This window comes from Procambarus clarkii, chromosome 81 (assembly GCF_040958095.1).
Source record: "Procambarus clarkii isolate CNS0578487 chromosome 81, FALCON_Pclarkii_2.0, whole genome shotgun sequence".
Lineage (NCBI taxonomy): Eukaryota > Metazoa > Arthropoda > Malacostraca > Decapoda > Cambaridae > Procambarus > Procambarus clarkii.
The window spans coordinates 5,414,479-5,442,276 of record NC_091230.1 but is presented as its reverse complement, the minus strand read 5'-3'; the positions used below and the strand labels follow the sequence as shown (position 1 = coordinate 5,442,276).

Here is a 27,798-nt window from a genome sequence, read left to right as displayed (position 1 = left end):
ATGTATGTTGTATCTAACCCGAAGTTGGTGCAAAACACAGTTGATCGGAGTAAGTCCCTGATCATTTTTGGCTGCAAAGAAAAGGAGATAACATCTAGGTCAGAAAGAGCTGTAGAAGAAGCAAAAGTTGTAGATAAAATTGTTGGCTTCGTAGAAAGTCTTACTACCATAGAGAATGTGTGCGACTACAGGAGAATAGGCAGATATGTAAAAGGGAAAGATCGACCTTTGAGGATCACCCTAAATGGTGCCAAACAGATGGAAGAAGTACTAAGGAATGCTAGAAAATTACAAAGTGATGAGGATGGGAAAGTGTGGTCGTTAAGACGAGATCATTCAAAAGAAGATTGGAAAAAGCTGAAACTGAACCTCGCCGAGGCAAAACGTTTAAATGAGAGCAGGAATGAAAAAGAAATCAATTATTTTTTCTACAAAGTGATAGGGGTAGGCAGACCAGTAAAGTGGTACATAAAGGCAAACCAACAAAATCATTAGAGAGAGGGGGAGTGAAAAATAAGAAGAGGGGGAACAAGTTCCTGAAGATTGCATACTCCAACATAGATGGAGTGAGATCGAAGATACTGGAGTTAAGTGATGTAATACAGCTGCAGACACCAGACATTGTTGCACTCATGGAGACAAAACTTGAAGATGTTATTTTAAATGAGGTCATATTCCCAAGGGGCTACTCAATTTGGAGACGGGACAGAAAAATTAGGAAAGGCGGGGGCGTTGACATAAAGAAGTTGACATAATAACAATAGAGATCTGACATGAGGATGATAAACTAATGATCATAAATGCATATAGTCCACCGTCAAGCAGCACATGGTCAAAGGAGGAGCTAGATAGTAAACGAGAAGGTCTTATAACAAAAATGAGAGATCATAGCGAGAGTGGATAATGATAGATCACGACTGTTGATAGTCGGCGACTTCAACTTGAAATCCATAGACTGGGAAGCATATGATGCTAAAACAGAAGTTTTTTGCACCTGTAAATTTGTAGACCTCATCCTGGAAACATTCTTGTATCAACATGTTAAATACGAGGATGAGGGAAGGGGACGTTCCCTCCATGCTAGATTTGATATATACCAGGAAGGAGGAAGAAATATTTGACATTGAGTACCTTCCTCCCTTGGGTAAAAGTGACCATGTCTTTTTTGGGAGTAAAGTATGCAATGCGTTATAATATGGAAGAAAATAAGAAGGTTCATGCAATTGAAAAACCTGACTTTAGGAGAGGACATTATGGCAACCTTAGAAAATTTTTTAGTGAGTATAATTGGAAATTGGACAGACTTGTTGCTAGGCAAGGAAGTGAATGAGATGTATGTCAAGTCTTGTGAAATATATGATAAAGGCACAACAAAATTTATACCAAAACAGAGATGCAGAACTAGGAAACAGGATTGGTTCAACAGAAAGTGCGAGAGGGCCAGAGACCAAAAGACACAAAGATGGAATCAATACAGGAAGACGCTAAACCCCCAAACATACGAGCGATACAAAGATTCGAGAAACAACTACACGGCAGTGAGGAGAGAGGTAGAAAGATATTTTGAAAAAGGGATTGCAGTCAAATGTAAAACAAAACCAGGTCTATTTTATAAATTCATTAACAACAAATTGCAGGTAAAGGATAATATTCAGAGGTTGAAAATGGGAAATAGATTCACGGAAAATGAAAAGAAAATCTGTGAAACATTAAACGAAAAGTTCCAAAGTGTGTTTGTACAAAATGAAATCTTCAGGGAACCAGACACAATAAGAATGCCAGAGAACAACATAGAACACTTAGAGGTGTCTAGAGACGAAGTGGAAAAAATGCTCAAGGAGCTAATTAAGAACAAAGCAGGTGGTCCAGAAGGAGTTTCACAATGGGTTCTGAGAGAACGTGCACCTCAGCTCAACATTCCACTTCAACTGATTTTTCAGGCATCCCTGTTTACAGGAGTTGTAGCTGATGTGTGGAAAAAGGCTAACATAGTTCCAATCTACAAAAGTGGAATCAGGGAAGACCCCTTTAATTAAGGACCTGTAACATTGACAAGTGTAATAGTCAAAATATATGAAAAAATAATTAAAACTAAATGGGTAGAACACCTGGAGAGAAATGATATAATATCAGACAGACAGTATGGTTTTCGATCTGGAAGATCCTGTGTATCGAATTTACTTAGTTTCTATAATCGAGCAACAGAGATATTAAAGGAAAGAGATGGTTGGGTTGACTGCATCTATCTGGACCTAAAAAAGGCTTTTGTCAGAGTTCCACATAAGAGGTTGTTCTGGAAACTGGAAAATATTGGAGGGGTGACAGGTAAGCTTCTAACATGGATGAAAAATTTTCTGACTGACAGAAAAATGAGGGCAGTGATCAGACGCAGTATATCGGACTGGAGAAATGTCACAAATGGAGTACCACAGGGTTCAGTTCTTGCACCAGTGGTGTTTATTGTCTACGTAAATGATCTACCAGTTGGTATACTGAATTATATGAACATGTTTGCTGATGATGCTAAGATAATAGGAAGGATAAGAAACTTACATGATTGTCATGCCCTTCAAGATGACCTGGACAAAATAAGTATATGGAGCACCACTTGGCAAATGGTATTTAATGTTAATAAATGCCATGTTATGGAATGTGGAATAGGAGAACATAGACCCCACACAACCTATATATTATGTGAGAAATCTTTAAAGAATTCTGATAAAGAAAGAGATCTAGGAGTGGTTCTAGATAGAAAACTATCACCTGAGGACCACATAAAGAATATTGTGCGAGGAGCCTATGCTACGCTTTCTAACTTCAAAATTGCTTTTAAATACATGGATGGCGATATACTAAAGAAATTGTTCAAGACTTTTGTTAGGCCAAAGCTAGAATATGCAGCGGTTGTGTCGTGCCCATATCTTAAGAAGCACATCAACAAACTGGAAAAGGTGCAAAGACATGCTACTAAGTGGCTCCCAGAACTGAAGGGCAAGAGCTACGAGGAGAGGTTAGAGGCATTAAATATGCCATAACTAGAAGACAGAAGAAAAAGAGGAGATATGATCACTACATACAAAATAGTAACAGGAATTGATAAAATCGATAGGGAAGATTTCCTGAGACCAGGAACTTTAAGAACAAGAGCTCAAAGTTTTAAACTCGCTAAACACAGATGCCGAAGAAATATAAGAAAATTCACTTGCGCAAACAGAGTGGTAGACGGTTGGAACAAGTTAGGTGAGAAGGTGGTGGAGGCCAAGACCGTAAGTAGTTTCAAAGCGTTATATGACAAAGAGTGTTGGGAAGATGGGACACCACGAGCGTAGCTCTCATCCTGTAACTACACTTAGGTAATTACACAACACCAGCACCACACATCACCAGCACCATACATCACCAGCACCATACATCACCAGCCCAACACATCACCAGCCCCACACATCACCAGCACCACACATCACCAGCACCACACATCGCCAGCACCACACATCACCAGCACCACACATCACTAGCACCACACACCACCAGCACCACACATCACCAGCACCACACATCACCAGCACCACACATCACTAGCACCACACACCACCAGCCCCACACATCACCAGCACCACACATCACCAGCACCACACATCACCAGCACCACACATCACCAGCACCACACATCACAAGCACCACACATCACCAGCACCACACATCACCAGCACCACACATCACCAGCACCACACATCACCAGCACCACACACCACCAGCACCACACATCACCAGCACCACACATCACCAGCACCACACATCACCATCACCACACATCACCAGCACCACACATCACCAGCACCACACATCACCATCACCACACATCACCAGCACCACACATCACCAGCACCACACATCACCAGCACCACACACCACCAGCACCACACATCACCAGCACCATACATCACCAGCCCAACACATCACCAGCCCCACACATCACCAGCACCACACATCACCAGCACCACACATCGCCAGCACCACACATCACCAGCACCACACATCACTAGCACCACACACCACCAGCACCACACATCACCAGCACCACACATCACCAGCACCACACATCACTAGCACCTCACACCACCAACCCCACACATCACCAGCACCACACAGGGGCCTCGTAGCCTGGTGGATAGCGCGCAGGACTCGTAATTCTGTGACGCGGGTTCGATTCCCGCACGAGGCAGAAACAAATGGGCAAAGTTTCTTTCACCCTAAGTGCCCCTGTTACCTAGCAGTAAATAGGTACCTGGGAGTTAGTCAGCTGTCACGGGCTGCTTCCTGGGGTTTGTGTGTGTGTGGGGTGGGAAATTAAAAAAAAAAAAAAAAAAATGTAGTTAGTAAACAGTTGATTGACAGTTGAGAGGCGGGCCGAAAGAGCAGAGCTCAACCCCCGCAAAAAAAAACACAACTAGTAAACACATATCACCAGCACCACACATCACCAGCACCACACATCACCAGCACCACACATCACCAGCACCACACACCACCAGCACCACACATCACCAGCACCACACACCACCAGCACCACACATCACCAGCACCACACACCACCAGCACCACACATCACCAGCACCACACACCACCAGCACCACACATCACCAGCACCACACATCACCAGCACCACACATCACCAGCACCACACACCACCAGCACCACACATCACCAGCCCCACACATCACCAGCACCACACATCACCAGCACCACACATCACCAGCACCACACATCACCAGCACCACACACCACCAGCACCACACATCACCAGCACCACACATCACCAGCACCACACATCACCAGCACCACACATCACCAGCCCCACACATCACCAGCACCACACATCACCAGCACCACACATCACCAGCACCATACATCACCAGCACCACACATCACCAGCACCACACATCACCAGCACCACACATCACCAGCACCACACATCACCAGCACCACACACCACCAGCACCACACATCACCAGCACCACACATCACCAGCACCACACATCACCATCACCACACATCACCAGCACCACACATCACCAGCACCACACATCACCATCACCACACATCACCAGCACCACACATCACCAGCACCACACATCACCAGCACCACACACCACCAGCACCACACATCACCAGCACCACACATCACCAGCACCACACATCACCAGCACCACACATCACCAGCACCACACATCATCAGCAACACACATCACCAGCCCCACACATCACCAGCACCACACATCATCAGCAACACACATCACCAGCCCCACACATCACCAGCACCACACATCACCAGCCCCACACATCACCAGCACCACACATCACTAGCACCACACACCACCAGCACCACACACCACCAGCACCAAACAACACCAGCACCACACACCACCAGCACCACACACCACCAGCACCACACAACACCAGCACCTCACATCACCAGCACCACACATCACCAGCACCACACATCACCAGCACCACACATCACCAGCACCACACATCACCAGCACCACACATCACCAGCACCACACATCACCAGCACCACACATCACCAGCACCACACACCACCAGCACCACACAACACCAGCACCACACATCACCAGCACCACACAACACCAGCACCACACATCACCAGCACCACACATCACCAGCACCACACATCACCAGCACCACACAACACCACCACCTCACATCACCAACACCACACATCACCAGCACCACACATCACCAGCACCACACACCACCAGCACCACACATCACTAGCACCACACATCACCAGCACCAGACACCACCAGCCCCACACATCACCAGCCCCACACATCACCAGCACCACATATCACCAGCACCACATATCACCAGCACCACACATCACCAGCCCCACACATCACCAGCACCACACATCACCAGCACCACACATCACCAGCACCACACACCACCAGCCCACACATCACCAGCCCCACACATCACCAGCCCCACACATCACCAGCACCACACATCTCCAGCGCCACACATCACCAGCACCACACATCACCAGCGCCACACATCACCAGTACCACACACCACCACACATCACCAGCACCACACATCACCAGCACCACACAACACCAGCACCACTCATCACCAGCGCCACACATCACCAGCACCATACATCACCAGCACCAAACATCACCAGCACCACACACCACCACACATCACCAGCACCACACATCACCAGCACCACACACCACCAGCACCATACATCACCAGCACCACACATCACCAGCACCACACATCACCAGCACCACACACCACCAGCACCATACATCACCAGCACCACACATCACCAGCACCACACATCACCAGCCCCACACATCACCAGCCCCACACATCACCAGCACCACACAACACCAGCACCACACATCACCAGCACCACACACCACCAGCACCACACATCACCAGCACCACACACCACCAGCACCATACATCACCAGCGCCACACATCACCAGCGCCACACATCACCAGCGCCACACATCACCAGCACCACACATCACCAGCACCACACAACACCAGCACCACACACCACCAGCACCACACATCACCAGCCCCACTCATCACCAGCACCACACATCACCAGCACCACACACCACCAGCACCACACATCACCAGCCCCACTCATCACCAGCACCACACAACACCAGCACCACACATCACCAGCACCACACATCACCAGCGCCACACATCACCAGCACCATACATCACCAGCGCCACACATCACCAGCACCACACATCACCAGCACCACACATCACCAGCACCACACATCATCAGCACCACACATCACCAGCACCATACATCACCAGCACCACACATCACCAGCACCACACATCACCAGCCCCACACATCACCAGCACCACACATCACCAGCACCACACATCACCAGCACCACACAACACCAGCACCACACATCACCAGCACCACACATCACCAGCACCACACATCACCAGCACCATACATCACCAGAACCACACATCACCAGCACCACACATCACCAGCCCCACACATCACCAGCACCACACATCACCAGCACCACACATCGCCAACACCACACACCACCAGCACCACACACCACCAGCACCACACATCACCAGCACCACACACCACCAGCACCACACACCACCAGCACCACACATCACCAGCACCACACAACACCAGCACCACACATCACCAGCACCACACACCACCAGCACCACACATCACCAGCACCACACATCACCAGCACCACACATCACCAGCACCACACATCACCAGCACCACACATCACCAGCACCACACAACACCAGCACCACACATCACCAGCACCACACATCACCAGCACCACACATCACCAGCACCACACATCACCAGCACCACACAACACCAGCACCACACATCACCAGCACCACACATCACCAGCACCACACATCACCAGCACCACACACCACCAGCACCACACATCACCAGCACCACACATCACCAGCAACACACATCACCAGCACCACACACCACCAGCACCACACATCACTAGCACCACACATCACCAGCACCACACATCACTAGCACCACACATCACCAGCACCACACATCACCAGCACCACACATCACCAGCCCCACACATCACCAGCACCACACATCACCAGCACCACACATCACCAGCACCACACATCACCAGCACCACACACCACCAGCACCACACATCACCAGCCCCACACATCACCAGCACCACACACCACCAGCACCACACATCACCAGCACCACACAACACCAGCACCACACATCACCAGCCCCACACATCACCAGCACCACACATCACCAGCCCCACACATCACCAGCCCCACACATCACCAGCACCACACATCACCAGCACCACACATCACCAGCACCACACATCACCAGCACCACACATCACCAGCACCACACATCACCAACACCACTGATAACCAGCAACAGACATCACATCACCAACACCACACATTACCAGCAGAACACATCATCAGCACCATACATCACCAGCACCACACATCACCAGCACCATACATCACCAGCCCCACACATCACCAGCATCACACATTTACCAGCATTACACATCACCAACACCACACATCACCAGCACTACACATGACCAGCCCCACACATCACCAGCTCCATACATCACCAGCACCACACATCACCAGCACCACACATCACCAGCACCAAACATCACTAGACCCACACATCACCAGCACCACACACCACCAGCACCACACAGCCCCTGGTCTTCTCCCTGCCCCAAGCAGGCCTGAGCAAGACTATCCCCCACTCCACCTCCCTCCAAACCCCTGTCAACTACACTGCAGGAGGGCGTGCCCTCTCCCCAAGCAATCCCTGCTCCCTCACCCCCAGGACTTCTTCCTGCCCCAAGCAGGCCTGAGGAAGACCTAAGCCCTCCACCCCCCCCACTCCACCTCCCCCTGAACCCCTGGCAACTACCTCACAGGAGGATGAGCCTATCCAAGTAGCAATGACCATAGAACAACCTCCTACACTTGTAGGGAGTGTGGGTGAAATTGGATATAAGAAAGTGAGCTTCAAGGTAATGTACTCAAACATTGATGGGATTACCAATAAAGCAAGTGAACTGGCAGAAAGGGTGCAAGAAGAAAACCCTGATGTAATAGGACTAACGGAAACCAAATTGTCAGGAGTCATAACAGATGCTGTGTTTCCAAAGGACTACTATAAAGTAAGGAAAGAGAGGGAAGGGAGAGGAGGTGGAGGAGTGGCCCTGCTGATAAGGAAGGACTGGAGTTTTGATGAGATGGAAATTCCGGGCTGTGACGGATTCAGAGATTACATAACAGGAACTATAACATTGGGTGGTCCTAAGATAATAGCGGCAGTCATTTACAACCCTCCCCTAAATGACAGAAGACCTAGACAGGAGTTTGATAGGAATAATATGGCAACCATTAATATAATAGAGAGAGCAGTTTCAGTTGCTTGCAGGAATGGCTCAAGACTCTTAATCATGGGTGATTTCAACCATGGAAAGATAGACTGGGAGAATGGGGACCCACATGGTTGTGCAGATACGTGGCGAGCTAAACTCTTGGAAGTGGCAACAAGGAATTTTCTGAGCCAGCATGTCAAGGAACTCACAAGAGTGAGAGGCAATAATGAACCAGCTAGACTCGACTTGATATTCACCCTGAATGAGTCAGAAATAAGGGAAGTCAAAGTTGAAGCCCCCATAGGAATGAGTGACCACAGTGTACTGACCTTTGAGTACTTGGTGGAGGTAGGGATAACCTATCCAAGGATGGAAGTGGAGGGGAAAAGACTGAATTACCGAAGAGGAAAATATGACGAGATGAGGAACTTCCTCAGGGGAATACCATGGGAAACAGAACTTAAAGAAAAGAATGTGCAGGTCATGATGGATTTTGTCACCCAAAAGTGCCAGGAAGCTGCAGACAGGTTTATCCCCGTCCAAAAGGAGAAAAACGAAAAACAACAGAAAAACCCATGGTTCAACCAGGAATGTAAGGTAGCGAAACAACTGAGAAAAAGAACATGGAGAAACTACAGAAATAACAGAACACCAGAGAGCAGGGAGAGATACCAGAGGGCCAGAAATGAGTACATCAGAGTGAGGAGGGAAGCAGAGAGACAGTTTGAAAATGACATCACAAGTAAAGCCAAGACCTAACCAAAGCTGCTCCACAGCAACATCAGGAGGAAAACAGCAGTGAAGGAGCAAGTGTTGAAGCTGCGGAAAGGGGAGAACAGATACACAGAGAATGCCAAGGAGGTGTGTGAAGAACTCAACAAGAGATTCCAGGAGGTCTTCACAATAGAACAAGGAGAAGCCCCTGCACTCAATGAGGAGGCGGCAAACCAAGCAACCTTGGAGGAATTTGACCTCACCAGTGATGAGGTCAAAAGGTGTCTGCTGGAGCTGGATGTGACAAAGGCTGTTGGGCCTGATAGAATCTCACCATGGATACTAAAGGAAGGTGCAGAAGCACTAAGTGTGCCACTCTCTATGGTGTATAACATGTCACTGGAAACAGGAGACTTACCAGAAAGTTGGAACACGTGGTCCCAATATACAAAAAGGGTGACAGGCAAGAGGCACTGAATTACAGGCCAGTTTCCCTAACTTGTATACCATGCAAGGTGCTGGAGAAGATCGTGAGGAAAAGGCTCATAGAGCATCTGGAGGGAAATAACTTTGTAACGCACCGCCAACATCGGTTCAGAGATGGTAAATCGTGCCTCACAGGTTTAATAGAAATTTATGACCAGGCAACGAAAATTAGGCAGGAAAGAGAAGGGTGGGCCGACTGCATTTTCCTGGATTGCCAAAAAGCCTTTGACACAGTACCCCATAAAAGGCTGTTAAAAAAGTTGGAGCAACAGGCAGGAGTAAAAGGGAAGGTTCTCCAGTGGATAAGGGAGTACTTAAGCAACAGGAAACAGCGAGTAACGGTGAGGGGGGAGACATCAGAGTGGCGAGATGTCACCAGCGGAGTCCCACAGGGCTCAATACTTGGACCCATCATGTTTCTAATATATGTGAACGATCTTCCAGAGGGTATAGACTCATTCCTCTCGATGTTTGATGATGATGCAAAAATTATGAGAAGAATCAAGACGGATGAAGATAGACAGAGACTACAGGATGACCTGGATAAACTGGAGGAATGGTCTAGAAAATGGCTGCTAAAGTTCAACTCGGGAAAGTGTAAGGTGATGAAATTAGGCGAAGGGAGCAGGAGGCTGAACACAAGGTATCATTTGGGAGGAGAAATCCTGCAAGAGTCAAATAGAGAGAAGGATCTGGGGGTTGATATCCCACCGAACCTGTCCCCAGAGGCCCACATCAAAAGAATATCATCAGCGGCATATGCTAGACTGGCCAACATAAGAACTGCCTTCAGAAACTTGTGTAAGGAATCTTTCAGAACCCTGTATACCACTTATGTAAGACCAATCCTGGAGTATGTAGCTCCAGCCTGGAGTCCATACCTAGTTAAACACAAGACAAAGTTAGAGAAGATTCAGCGGTATGCCACCAGGCTCGTCCCGGAACTGAGAGGATTGAGCTACGAGGAAAGGCTAAAGGAGCTGAACCTCACATCCCTGGAAAACAGAAGAGTAAGGGGAGACATGATAACCACCTACAAAATTCTCAGGGGAATTGACAGGGTGGACAAAGACAAACTCTTCAGCACGGGTGGGACACGAACAAGAGGACACAGGTGGAAACTTAGTACCCAGATGAGCCACAGAGACGTTAGAAAGAATTTTTTCAGTGTCAGAGTAGTTAATAAATGGAATGCACTAGGAAGTGATGTGGTGGAGGCTGACTCCATACACAGTTTCAAATGTAGATATGATAGAGCCCAGTAAGCTCAGGAATCTGTACACCAGTTGATTGACAGTTGAGAGGCGGGACCAAAGAGCCAAAGCTCAACCCCCGCACGCACAATTAGGTGAGTACAATTAGGTGAGTACACCACCAGCACCACACATCACCAGCACCAAACATCACTAGACCCACACATCACCAGCACCAAACATCACTAGACCCACACATCACCAGCCCCACACATCACCAGCCCCACACATCACCAGCACCACACATCACCAGCCCCACACATCACCAGCCCCACACATCACCAATACCACACATCACCAGCCCCACACATCACCAGAACCACACATCACCAGCACCACACATCACCAGCCCCACACATCACTAGACCCACACATCACCAGCACCACACACCACCAGCACCACACATCACCAGCCCCACACATCACCAGCCCCACACATCACCAGCCCCACACATCACTAGACCCACACATCACTAGCACCAAACATCACCAGCACCACACACCACCAGCCCCACACATCACCAGCACCACACATCACCAGCCCCACACATCACCAGCCCCACACATCACCAGCCACACACATCACTAGCACCACACATCACCAGCACCACACACCACCAGCACCACACATCACCAGCACCACACATCACCAGCACCACACATAACCAGCACCACACATCACCAGCACCACACACCACTAGCACCACACACCACCAGCACCACATATCACCAGCCCCACACATCACCAGCCCCACACATCACTAGACCCACACATCACTAGCACCACACATCACCAGCACCACACATCACCAGCACCTCACACCACCAGCACCACACATCACCAGCACCACACATCACCAGCCCCACACATCACCAGCCCCACACATCACCAATACCACACATCACCAATACCACACATCACCAGCACCACACATCACCAGCACCACACATCACCAGCACCACACACCACCAGCACCACACACCACCAGCACCACACATCACCAGCACCACACACCACCAGCACCACACATCACCAGCCCCACACATCACTAGACCCACACATCACCAGCACCACACACCACCAGCACCACACATCACCAGCCCCACACATCACCAGCCCCACACATCACCAGCCCCACACATCACTAGACCCACACATCACTAGCACCACACATCACCAGCACCACACACCACCAGCCCCACACATCACCAGCACCACACATCACCAGCCCCACACATCACCAGCCCCACTCATCACCAGCCCCACACATCACTAGCACCACACATCACCAGCACCACACACCACCAGCACCACACACCACCAGCACCACACACCACCAGCACCACACACCACCAGCACCACACACCACCAGCACCACACATCACCAGCCCCACACATCACCAGCCCCACACATCACTAGACCCACACATCACTAGCACCACACATCACCAGCACCACACATCACCAGCCCCACACATCACCAGCACCACACATCACCAGCCCCATACATCACCAGCCCCACACATCACCAATACCACACATCACCAGCCCCACACATCACCAGCACCACACATCACCAGCACCACACATCACCAGCACCACACATCACCAGCACCACACACCACCAGCACCACACACCACCTGCACCACACTTATCCCAAGTTCTCTCCCAAGAGGCAGACAAGAGGAGCTCCAGCATATTATAACAATCCTAAGTATTGTAGTACAGGATTACGATAGTGAGTGGTGTCCCAGAGAACATAAAGGAATAGTGCTTTTGAAAAAATAGGTGAGATAACAGGAATGTGCCAAGGGAAGTGAAAAATTAGATGAGAAAAAGTTGCCCCAAGTGTTTCCAGTGCAGAGTAGAACATTCCAAAGGCCGCCGGCAAGAGGAAATACAAAACAGAGCTTGATTTTGCTGCATTCAATGAAGAAAGCATTGATATAACCAGTCTATACAACAAGATGGTAAAATTAGATACTATAGTGAACTCTCATGTAGAAATAATTAGTAAATTAAAAGAAAGTAATGACCATTTTAATAGCAAAGTTGTATGTCTTGAGGGTTTAGTGAAAGACTTGTGCAAGGATAAGAATCAATTGGTAACAAATTGCAAAGTCATGGAAGAAGAAAATAAACTCTTAAAAATAGCTATGGAAGAAGTTAAAGTAAATTTAAACTTATATGACTACAATAGGTTAGGTAAGGAAATTCAACAGGAGAAACAGCTTTTGTCAGCACAGATGGAGGAAGTTACACAGGGAATAGAACAGTGCAAGAAAGATATGCAACTCACCTAAACACAAGTGGAAAAGGAGAAGGAAAAAATTGAAGCAGCAGTAAAGGAAGTCAAACACTGCAGCAACCAAGATAAAACAAACATTAGGCTGGAAGTGAGAAAAGAATTGGCATCTATCTTGAGGTTATCTTGAGATTATTTCGGGGCTTTTTAGTGTCCCCGCGGCCCGGTCCTCGACCAGGCCTCCACCCCCAGGAAGCAGCCCGTGACAGCTGACTAACAACCAGGTACCTATTTCACTGCTAGGTAACAGGGGCATAGGGGGAAAGAAACTCTGCCCATTGTTTCTCGCCGGCGCCTGGGATCGAACCCAGGACCACAGGATCGCAAGACCAGCGTGCTGTTCGCTCGGCCGACCCACTCCCAAGAAGCAGTTGTATGTCTATATGTATGTTGTATCTAACCCGAAGTTGGTGCAAAACACAGTTGATCGGAGTAAGTCCCTGATCATTTTTGGCTGCAAAGAAAAGGAGATAACATCTAGGTCAGAAAGAGCTGTAGAAGAAGCAAAAGTTGTAGATAAAATTGTTGGCTTCGTAGAAAGTCTTACTACCATAGAGAATGTGTGCGACTACAGGAGAATAGGCAGATATGTAAAAGGGAAAGATCGACCTTTTGAGGATCACCCTAAATGGTGCCAAACAGATGGAAGAAATACTAAGGAATGCTAGAAAATTACAAAGTGATGAGGATGAGAATGTGTGGTCGTTAAGACGAGATCATTCAAAAGAAGATAGGAAGAAGTTGAAACTTAACCTCGCCGAGGCAAAACGTTTAAATGAGAGCAGGAATGAAGAAGAAATCAATTCTATTTTCTACAAAGTGATTGGGGTAGGCAGACCAGTAAAGTGGTACATAAAGGCAAACCAACAAAATCATTAGAGAGAGGGGGAGTGAAAAATAAGAAGAGGGGGAACATGTTCCTGAAGATTGCATACACCAACATAGATGGAGTAAGATCGAAGATACTGGAGTTAAGTGATGTAATACAGCTGCAGACGCCAGACATTGTTGCACTCACGGAGACAAAACTTGAAGATGTTATTTTAAATGAGGTTATATTCCCATGGGGCTACTCAATTTGGAGATGGGACAGAAAAATTTTGAAAAACGGTGGCGTTGCTGTGCTGGTGAAAGAACACCTTAAGGTGAACGAAATAATGACTGCCAATCCACAAGAAGTTGACATAATAACAATAGAGATCTGACATGAGGATGATAAACTAATGATCATAAATGCATATAGTCCACCGCCAAGCAGCACATGGTCAAAGGAGGAGCTAGATAGTAAACGAGAAGGTCTTATAACAAAAACGAGAGAGTTCATAGCGAGAGTGGATAACGATAGATCACGACTGTTGATAGTCGGCGACTTCAACTTGAAATCCATAGACTGGGAAGCATATGAAGCTAAAACAGAAGATTTTTGCACCTGTAAATTTGTAGACCTCATCTTGGAAACATTCTTGTATCAACATGTTAAACAAGCTACGAGGATGAGGGAAGGGGACGTTCCCTCCATGCTAGATTTGATATATACCAGGAAGGAGGAAGAAATATTTGACATTCAGTACCTTCCTCCCTTGGTTAAAAGTGACCATGTCTTTTTGGGAGTAAAGTATGCAATGCGTTATAATCTGGAAGAAAATAAGAAGGTTCATGCAATTGAAAACCTGACTTTAGGAGAGGACATTATGGCAACCTTAGAAAAAATTTTAGTGAGTATAATTGGAAATTGGACAGACTTGTTGCTAGGCAAGGAAGTGAATGAGATGTATGTCAAGTCTTGTGAAATATATGATAAAGGCACAACAAAATTTATACCAAAACAGAGATGCAGAACTAGGAAACAGGATTGGTTCAACAGAAAGTGCGAGAGGGCCAGAGACCAAAAGACACAAAGATGGAATCAATACAGGAAGACGCTAAACCCCCAAACATACGAGCGATACAAAGATTCGAGAAACAACTACACGGCAGTGAGGCGAGAGGCAGAAAGATATTTTGAAAAAGGGATTGCAGTCAAATGTAAAACAAAACCAGGTCTATTTTATAAATTCATAAACAACAAATTGCAGGTAAAGGATAATATTCAGAGGTTAAAAATGGGAAATAGATTCACGGAAAATTAAAAGGAAATCTGTGAAACATTAAACGAAAAGTTCCAAAGTGTGTTTGTACAAAATGAAATCTTCAGGGAACCAGACACAATAAGAATTCCAGAGAACAACATAAAGCACTTAAAGGTGTCTAGAGAAGAAGTGGAAAAAATGCTCAAGGAGATAATTAAGAACAAAGTTGTTGGTCCAGATGGAGTTTCACCATGGGTTCTGAGAGAATGTGCACATGAGCTCAGCATTCCACTTCAACTGATTTTTCAGGCATCCCTGTTTACAGGAGTTGTAGCTGATGTGTGGAAAAAGGCTAACATAGTTCCAATCTACAAAAGTGGAAGCAGGGAAGACTCCTTTAATTATAGACCTGTAACATTGACAAGTGTAATAGTCAAAATATTGGAAAAAATAATTAAAACTAAATGGGTAGAACACCTGGAGAGAAATGATATAATATCAGACAGACAGTATGGTTTTCGATCTGGAAGATCCTGTGTATCAAATTTACTCAGTTTCTATGATCGAGCAACAGAGATATTACAGAAAAGAGACGGTTGGGTTGACTGCATCTATCTGGACCTAAAAAAGGCTTTCGACAGAATTCCACATAAGAGGTTGTTCTGGAAACTTAAAAATATTGGAGTGGTGACAGGTAAGCTTCTAACATGGATGAAAAATTTTCTGAATGATAGAAAAATGAGGGCAGTGATCAGACGCAGTATATCGGACTGGAGAAATGTCACAAGTAGAGTACCACAGGGTTCAGTTCTTGCACCAGTGATGTTTATTGTCTACGTAAATGATCTACCAGTTGGTATACAGAATTATATGAACATGTTTGCTGATGATGCTAAGATAATAGGAAGGATAAGAAACATAGATGATTGTCATGCCCTTCAAGATTACCTGGACAAATTAAGTATATGGAACACCACTTGGCAAATGGAATTTAATGTTAATAACTGCCATGTTATGGAATTTGGAATAGGAGAACATAGACCCCACACAGCCTATATATTATGTGAGAAATCTTTAAAGAATTCTGATAAAGAAAGAGATCTAGGGGTGGTTCTAGATAGTTTTCTATCACCTGAGGACCACATAAAGAATATTGTGCGAGGAGCCTATGCCTCGCTTTCTAACTTCAGAATTGCTTTTAAATACATGGATGGCGATATACTAAAGAAATTGTTCAAGACTTTTGTTAGGCCAAAGATAGAATATGCAGCGGTTGTGTGGTGCCCATACCTTAAGAAGCACATCAACAAACTGGAAAAGGTGCAAAGGTATGCTACTAAGTGCCTCCCAGAAATGAAGGGCAAGAGCTACGAGGAGAGGTTAGAGGCATTAAATATGCCAAAACTAGAAGACAGAAGAAAAAGAGGTGATATGATCACTACATACAAAATAGTAACAGGAATTGATAAAATCGATAGGGAAGATTTCCTGAGACCAGGAACTTTAAGAACAAGAGGTCATAGATTTAATCTAGCTAAACACAGATGCCGAAGAAATATAAGAAAATTCACTTTCGCAAACAGAGTGGTAGACGGTTGGAACAAGTTAGGTGAGAAGGTGGTGGAGGCCAAGACCATCAGTAGTTTCAAAGCGTTATATGACAGAGTGCTGGGAAGACGGGACACCACGAGCGTAGCTCTCATCCTGTAACTACACTTAGGTAATTACACAACACCAGCACCACACATCACCAGCACCACACATCACCAGCACCACACATCACCAGAACCACACATCACCAGCACCAAACACCACCAGCACCACACACCACCAGCCCCACACACCACCAGCACCACACACCACCAGCACCACACATCACCAGCACCACACACCACCAGCACCACACACCACCAGCACCACACACCACCAGCACCACACACCACCAGCACCAAACACCACCAGCACCACACACCACCAGCACCACACACCACCAGCACCACACACCACCAGCACCACACATCACCAGCACCAAACACCACCAGCACCACACACCACCAGCACCACACACCACCAGCACCACACATCACCAGCACCACACACCACCAGCCCCACACACCACCAGCACCACACACCACCAGCACCACACATCACCAGCACCACACACCACCAGCACCACACACCACCAGCACCACACACCACCAGCACCACACACCACCAGCACCAAACACCACCAGCACCACACACCACCAGCACCACACACCACCAGCACCACACACCACCAGCACCACACATCACCAGCACCAAACACCACCAGCACCACACACCACCAGCACCACACACCACCAGCACCACACATCACCAGCACCACACACCACCAGCACCACACACCACCAGCACCACACACCACCAGCACCACACACCACCAGCACCAAACACCACCAGCACCACACACCACCAGCACCACACACCACCAGCACCACACACCACCAGCACCACACATCACCAGCACCAAACACCACCAGCACCACACACCACCAGCACCACACACCACCAGCACCACACATCACCAGCACCACACATCACCAGCACCACACACCACCAGCACCACACATCACCAGCACCACACATCACCAGCACCACACATCCCCAGCACCACACATCACCAACACCACACATCACCAGCACCACACATCACCACACACCACACACCACCAGCACCACACACCACCAGCACCACACATCACCAGCACCACACATCACCACACACCACCAGCACCACACACCACCAGCACCACACATCACCAGCACCACACACCACCAGCACCACACATCACCAGCACCATACACCACCAGCACCACACATCACCAGCACCACACATCACCAGCACCACACACCACCAGCACCACACACCACCAGCACCACACATCACCAGCACCACACACCACCAGCACCACACATCACCAGCACCACACATCACCAGCACCACACATCACCAGCACCACACATCACCAGCACCACACACCACCAGCACCACACACCACCAGCACCACACACCACCAGCACCACACACCACCAGCACCACACACCACCAGCACCACACACCACCAGCACCACACACCACCAGCACCACACACCACCAGCACCACACACCACCAGCACCACACATCACCAGCAACACACAGTTAGGAGTTAGGGGGTTACGCACCAAGAGTTAGGGGGGACATGATCACCACATTCAAGATTCTGAAGGGAATTGATAGGGTAGATAAAGACAGTCTATTTAACACAAGGGGAACACGCACAAGGGGACACAGGTGGAAACTGAGTGCCCAAATGAGCCACAGAGATATTAGAAAGAACTTTTTTAGTGTCAGAGTGGTTGACAAATGGAATGCATTAGGAAGTGATGTGGTGGAGGATGACTCCATACACAGTTTCAAATGTAGATATGACTGAGCCCGATAGGCTCAGGAATCTGTACACCTGTTGATTACGGTTGAGAGGCGGGACCAAAGAGCCAGAGCTCAACCCCCGCAAACACAACTAGGTGAACTAGGTGAGTACACATCACCACATATCACCAGCACCACACATCACCAGCACCACACACCACCAGCACCACACATCACCAGCACCACACATCACCAGCACCACACACCACCAGCACCACACATCACCAGCACCACACATCACCAGCACCACACACCACCAGCACCACACATCACCAGCACCACACATCACCAGCACCACACACCACCAGCACCACACACCACCAGCACCACACACCACCAGCACCACACATCACCAGCACCACACATCACCAGCACCACACACCACCAGCACCACACATCACCAGCACCACACATCACCAGCACCACACATCACCAGCACCACACACCACCAGCACCACACATCACCAGCACCACACATCACCAGCACCACACATCACCAGCACCACACACCACCAGCACCACACATCACCAGCACCACACATCACCAGCACCACACATCACCAGCACCACACATCACCAGCACCACACACCACCAGCACCACACATCACCAGCACCACACATCACCAACACCACACACCACCAGCACCACACATCACCAGCACCTCACATCACCAGCACCACACATCCCCAGCACCACACATCACCAACACCACACATCACTAGATTAAGCTTATTATTCCCCTCTTCATCTTAAAAATATAGCGTCACTCTGGTGGTAATTTATGGAACCTTAAATAGAAAACTCAAGAAATATATTACCTCAGTCGGGAGGGTCGACGATATCATTTATAATAGGGCGGAAGTTGTGGGGGGGGGGGACATTGTGTGATTGGGGGTAGGGGGGGGGACTTTGTGTGGGTGGGGGTAGGGGGGAGGGGACATTTTGGAGACATTGTGGGGGCGGGGAGGTGGGGGACAGTGTTCTGGTGGAGGGGAGAGGAAGGAGAGCTAAGAGAGGAAGGTGGAAGAGGGGAAGGTGGGATGGGAGAGATGGTTCTGTGTGAGGGAAGACAGTTGCTGTTAGGGTACTGGTGGTACTGTGGGGGGGGAGGGGAGGGGTATGTCAGGGGGGGAGTTGTGAAGGTGAAGGGAAGGAACTTTTCAGGGGAAAGCGCCAAGCCATTACGACTGGGGGGGGGGAACGAATGGTTCCCAACCACATGGACTGTCGGGTATTAAACATCGACCTGCAAAAAGCGAGAACGTCGTCCTTCCGTCCAGCCCAAGTGGTTGGACGGAAGTAGTAGTTTTGTTTTGAGGACGGTTGGGGGGGGGGGGGGGGATTAAAGAGGATGGAGAGGCACAGGTGAAGGGAAAGTTTAGATATGGGAAATAGAGTTATGACAGGGGCGGGCTGTCCGCCTTGCTGACACGTGTGTTGGCAGCTTAGCTATGCTGGCACCTGTGCTGTTTCTCACCTGCCTCGCATGGTAGCCTTCCTAGCCCTTCTTCCAGACCACTGTGCTTCTATCTTTTTGTTGTTGTTGGCAGCACGTGGTGCGGATTCCATGCCGGTGCCGCATAATGTCTTAGTGGTCTAACATTGGCTGTATGATCTTTATTGAATGAGTAATTTTTTACGTTTTCAGTGTTTTTCTAATGTTTGCCGGCCTCCCTTATTCTGTCGATGATATTCTGTTTATATGTGCTTTAGTTTTGTGTGGTGTCGGGTTTATCTGTAGATGTGTTGTAAGGATGTTGACTCTGTTGTGTTGCTCTTTACCTTCTTCATTCCGGAGCCAATAATTCTTTCGTTTGTTGTTACCTGAGATGATGACTGGAGCAGCTGTGTTTGCAGCAGCAGTAATGGCTTCCTGGAGATTAGTCTGAAGATAGATCAAATATTCAGGTGACGTTCATGTGTTATAGACGGATGTATTCTCCATATGTTTACAATACAATGCGTCCTAACTTTATATATAAATTATATAATTATGCTGATTAAAATGAATATTTTTTCATTGATTTTAGTGCAAAGCATCTACCTGGAACTTACCTGGAGAGGGTTTCGGGAGTTCCTCTACTCTCCGAGCCCGCCTGAGGCCATATTCGACTTGTGATAACTTGGTCTACCAGGCTGTTACGTGGGGCGGTCCTCAGGCCCACATATCCACTACAGCTTGGTTGGTCCGGCACTTATTGCAAGAACTTATCGAAGTGCCTCTTGAATACATCCACCTTTGTTCCAGCAATATTTCTAATGCTTGCTGGGAGGGTGTTGAATAGCCGTGGACCTCTGATGCTAAGACAGTGTTCTCTGTGCCTATGGCACCTCTACTCCTCACTGGCTCTATTCTGCACTTCCTTCCGTATCTTTCGTTCCAGTATGTTGTTATTCTACTGTCCAAATTTGCGTCCTGGACTTCAAGTATCTCTCATGAATATATTATTTGATACCTTTCTCGTCTCCTTTCCAGAGAGACGGTCCTAATAATTTAGATGTTTTATCGTGTCTATGGGTGCCGTATATGTTCTCTGTATTCCCTCTAGTACACAGATCTCTCCTGCTATTTTCTCTCACCCACCCCCAGCAACTCACCCATTACCCTCGCCGGGGAGCCGGTCGGCCGAGCGGACAGCACGCGGGACTTGTGATCCTGTGGTCTTTGGTTCGATCCCAGGTGCCGGCGAGAAACAATGGGCAGAGTTTCTTTCACCCTATGCCCCTGTTACCTAGCAGTAAAATAGGTACCTGGGTGTTAGTCAGCTGTCACGGGCTGCTTCCTGGGGGTAGAGGCCTGGTCGAGGACCGGGCCGCAGGAACACTAAAGCCCCGAAATCATCTGAAGAACCTGAAGATAATCCCCGGCAACCCACCCATTACCCTCGCCCACCCCCAGCAACCCTCTCATTACCCCTCACCCACCCCCAGCAACCCTCCCATTACCCTCACCCACCCCCAGCAATCCTCCCATTACCCTCACCCACCCCCAGCAACCCTCCCATTACCCTCACCCACCCCCAGCAACCCTCTCATTACCCCTCACCCACCCCCAGCAACCCTCCCATTACCCTCACCCACCCCCAGCAATCCTCCCATTACCCTCACCCACCCCCAGCAACCCTCCCATTACCCTCACCCACCCCCAGCAACCCCCCCCCATTACCCTCGCCCACCCCCAGCAACCCTCCCATTACCCTCACCCACCCCAGCAATCCTCCCATTACCCTCACACACCCCCAGCAACCCACCCATTACCCCTCAACCACCCCAGCAACCCACCCATTACCCCCTCACCCACCCCCAGCAACCCACCCATTACCCCTCACCCACCCCCAGCAACCCACCCATTACCCTCGCCCACCCCCAGCAACCCTCCAATTACCCTCGCCCACCCCCAGCAACCCACCCATTACCCTCACCCACCCATTACCCTCGCCCACCCCCAGCAACCCTCCCATTACCCTCACACACCCCCAGCAACCCACCCATTACCCCTCAACCACCCCAGCAACCCACCCATTACCCCTCAACCACCCCAGCAACCCACCCATTACCCCCTCACCCACCCCCAGCAACCCACCCATTACCCCTCACCCACCCCCAGCAACCCACCCATTACCCTCACCCACCCCCAGCAACCAACCCATTACCCTCGCCCACCCCCAGCAACCAACCCATTACCCTCGCCCACCCCAAGCAACCCACCCATTACCTTCGCCCACCCCAGCAACCCACCCATTACCCCTCACCCACCCTCAGCAAACCACCCATTACCCCTCACCCACCCCCAGCAACCCTCCCATTACCCTCGCCCACCCCCAGCAACCCTCCCATTACCCTCGCCCACCCCCAGCAACCCACCCATTACCCTCACCCACCCCCAGCAACCCACCCATTACCCCTCACCCACCCCCAGCAACCCTCCCATTACCCTCGCCCACCCCCAGCAACCCTCCCATTACCCTCGCCCACCCCCAGCAACCCACCCATTACCCTCGCCCACCCCCAGCAACCCTCCCATTACCCTCACCCACCCCCAGCAACCCACCCATTACCCTCACCCACCCCCAGCAACCCACCCATTACCCTCGCCCACCCCCAGCAACCCACCCATTACCCTCGCCCACCCCCAGGGTAATGTTCGTATGTTCTTTGTTTCTTTAAACCAATTTGTTTCTTCCATTCACTAACTAGTTCTTTGTCAAATAATATTATACTGCATTACAGTTCCCTCAACAATTTTAGTCACCAAGTTTTTATTTGCAAAACTATGTCAAAGTAATTCTCGTAGTCAACTTAATAGTTCTACCAACCCCGTTCTTAAACAAATCTACACTTTATTCAGTTCCAAATTTACAAAGACAAACTTTTCTCGTAACTTCTTAAGTAAAAATCTTTCGCCAATCAACTAAAACATAGTCTCTTTCCTCATTTCTCAACTAAACTTATTATCCAATCAACCAAAAATTGTCAAAGGAATCTTTCCAACACTGTTCATAACTAAACTTATTCCCTAGTCATCAGAAAATAACCGTGTTCTTCATGTTTCATTGTCATTTCATAACTAAAATTATCCATCAATCAACAGAAAAAGTCATATTCATCATTGTTCCTAACTAAAATTATGTTTTCGTCAAGTAAGAAAATATAGTCAAAGATATCTTTCATCGCTGTTCTTAACTGACATTATACTTTGGGGAGCACAAAAATAGTCTCCCTCGTCATGTTTTTTCTTTTTCCTTAACTAAAGTATTCATCAGTCAACTAAAAAATAGTTACTTCATCATGTTTCCTTGTCATTTCTTAACAGAAATATCACTTCTCTCATCTAAAATAGTCATGTATAGCCTCTTTCCAACACTGTTCTTAACTAAAGTAACCTTTCACTTCGCTAAAATAGTCATATTCATCATTGTTCCTAACTAAAATTACACCTATCCTAACATAACTTACCTTACCTTACTTATCTTACCTAACTTTACCTATCTTACCTAACTTAACCTGCATAACCTAACTTTACCTATCCTAACATAACTTACCTTACCTTTCTTACCTAACTTTACCTATCTTACCTAACTTAACCTGCATAACCTAACTTTACCTATCCTAACATAACTTACCTTACCTTACTTATCTTATCTAACTTTACCTATCTTACCTAACTTAATCTGCATAACCTAACTTTACCTATCCTAACATAACTTACCTTACCTTACCTATCTAACCTAACTTTACCTATATTACCTAACTTAACCTGCATAACCTAACTTTACCTATCCTAACATAACTTACCTTACCTTACCTATCCCACCTAACTTTACCTATCCTAACATAACTTACCTTACCTATCATACCTAACTTACCTAACCTAACTTACCTACATTTACCTAACTTAACCTGCTTAACCTAACTTTACCTATCATAACTTAACTTACCTAACTTATCCTGCTTAACCTAACTTACCTACATTTACCTAACTTAACCTGCTTAACCTAACTTTACCTATCATAACTTAACTTACCTAACTTATCCTGCTTAACCTAACTTACCTACATTACCTAACTTACATAACTTAACCTAACTTACATAACTTAACCTAACTTACCTACATTACCTAACTTAACCTGCTTAACCTAACTTACATAATTTAACCTAACTTACCTTACCTCACCTAACTTAACCTGCTTAACCTAACTTACTTAACTTAACCTAACTTAACTTACGTAACTTATCTTACCTATCCTAACCTAACCTAACTTGCTTTACCTAACTTAATCTTACATTCATAAACTGATGTATCCTAACTTATCTAGTCCAACCAGACTTGATCTAACTTACATAATTATTCCTGCTTGTCTTTTGTGTTTCGTCAATCATTGTCTCATATTCATTTACTCATTTCAAGGGTTAATTTCTCAAATGGACATTTTTGCATTGCAAGTGTTATTTGTTTAAGATTGGGTGTTTAGCCATTTCAAAGGATTTTTTGTTATATATGGGATTTTACTCGTTTCAAGGGCTAATTTCTCAAATGGTCATTTTTGCAGATCAAGGGTTATTTGTTAAAGTTCATCAAGTTGCTCATAAGTTGTATTTATTATGTTTGTTATTATATGCTCTTATTCCCCAACCCCTTAACCTAACCTCTTGTAATCTTAGTGTATTTAGTAGGTTCAATCATATGTTCTTATTCCCCAACCCTTTAACCTAACCTTTCAGATGTAGTTTATTGTGTTTTTGACGTATTTGTTGAATATATTGTCCTTTTCCTAACCTTTCAGATGTAGTTTTGTTTCTGACGGTCTAAAGTAAACACAGGTGAGGCGACAGATTGCGAGGTAAGGGGGGGGGAGGGGGAGTGAGGTACGAGCGGGAGAGGCAGTGAAATGATTCAGATATATAGCAATATACTAGTTTCTAAGTAAGAAACAAATAAGAACTTTTAACAAAACTCGTATGACATTATTTCATGATAAGAACTTTAACAAACTTCTAAAGTCTTGGAAATTATTTTTCATCATAAGAACTTTAACAAACTCGTATGACATTATTTTTCTCATAAGAATTCCTTACTTCCAAATCTGTGACTCCTCAAATTCGCCTGAAAACCCTGGCTCCACACAGACGATATTCTAAATTTACCTGAAAACCATGGCTCCCACACACGATATTTGACCTGAAAACCATGGCTCCCACAGACGATTTTTCCCCCAGAAAAAAAAATCGTCTGTGGGGTGCCATCCCTACTACTCCCATTACCCTCTCCCACCCCCAGCAACCCTCCCATTACCCTCACCCACCCCCAGCAACCCACCCATTACCCTCACCCACTCCCAGCAACCCTCCCATTACCATCACCCACCCCCAGCAACCCACCCATTACCATCACCCACTCCCAGCAACCCTCCCATTACCCTCACCCACCCCCAGCAACCCACCCATTACCCTCACCCACTCCCAGCAACCCTCCCATTACCATCACCCACCCCCAGCAACCTGCCCATTACCCTCGCCCACCCCCAGCAACCCACCCATTACCCTCGCCCACCCCCAGCAACCCACCCATTACCCTCGCCCACCTCCAGCAACCCACCCATTACCCTCGCCCACCTCCAGCAACCCACCCATTACCCTCGCCCACCCCCAGCAACCATCGTCCACCCCAGCAACCCACCCATTACACTCGCCCACCTCCAGCAACCCACCCATTACCCTCGCCCACCCCCAGCAACCTTCGTCCACCCCAGCAACCCACCCATTACCCTCGCCCACCCCCAGCAACCCTCCAATTACCCTCGCCCACCCCCAGCAACCCTCCCATTACCCTCGCCCACCCCCAGCAACCCTCCCATTACCCTCACCCACCCCCAGCAACCCTCCCATTACCCTCACCCACCCCCAGCAACCCACCCATTACCCTCGTCCACCCCCAGCAACCCTCCCATTACCCTCGCCCACCCCCAGCAACCCACCCATTACCCTCGCCCACCCCCAGCAACCCACCCATTACCCTCGCCCACCCCCAGCAACCCTCCCATTACCCTCGCCCACCTCCAGCAACCCACCCATTACCCTCGCCCACCCCCAGCAACCATCGTCCACCCCAGCAACCCAACCATTACCCTCACCCACCCTAGGAATCCTCCTATTACCCTCACCTACCCCCAGCAACCCACCCATTACCCTCACCCACCCCCAGCAACCCACCCATTACCCTCGCCCACCCCCAGCATCCTTCGTCCACCCCAGCAACCTTCGTCCACCCCAGCAACCCTCCCATTACCCCTCACCCACCCCCAGCAACCCACCCATTACCCTCGCCCACCCCCAGCAACCCACCCATTACCCTCGCCCACCCCCAGCAACCCTCCCATTACCCTCGTCCACCCCCAGCAACCCACCCATTACCCTCGCCCACCCCCAGCAACCATCGTCCACCCCAGCAACCCACCCATTACCCTCGCCCACCCCCAGCAACCATCGTCCACCCCAGCAACCCAACCATTACCCTCACCCACCCTAGGAATCCTCCCATTACCCTCACCCACCCCCAGCAACCCACTCATTACCCTCACCCACCCCCAGCAACCCACCCTTTACCCTCGCCCACCCCCAGCAACCCTCGCCCACCCCAGCAACCTTCGCCCACCCCAGCAACCCTCATCCATCCCAGCAACCCTCGTCCACCCCAGCAACCATAGCCCACCCCAGCAACCATCGTCCACCCCAGCAACCATCGTCCACCCCAGCATCCATCGTCCACCCCAGCAACCCTCGTCCACCACAGCAACCCTCGCCCACCCTAGCAACCCTCGCCCACCCCAGCAACCCTCGCCCACCCTAGCAACCCTCGCCCACCCCAGCAACCCTCGCCCACCCCAGCAACTATCGTCCACCCCAGCAATCATCGCCCACCCCAGCAACCCTCGCCCACCCCAGCATCCATCGTCCACCCCAGCAACCATCGCCCACCCCAGCAACCCTCGCCCACCCCAGCAACCATCGTCCACACCCGGAAACCACCGCCCACCCTAG

At 48.5% G+C, this 27,798-nt stretch overlaps 1 protein-coding gene across 1 annotated transcript; it reads left to right on the top strand.

Moving 5' to 3' along the window:
* LOC138358018 (uncharacterized) lies at nt 1-27,798 on the top strand. The gene is made up of 3 exons (XM_069315486.1): nt 1-207; nt 14,144-14,326; nt 26,287-27,798. Exons 1-3 carry the CDS (start codon nt 1-3, stop codon nt 27,796-27,798), a joined length of 1,902 nt encoding a protein of 633 aa, XP_069171587.1.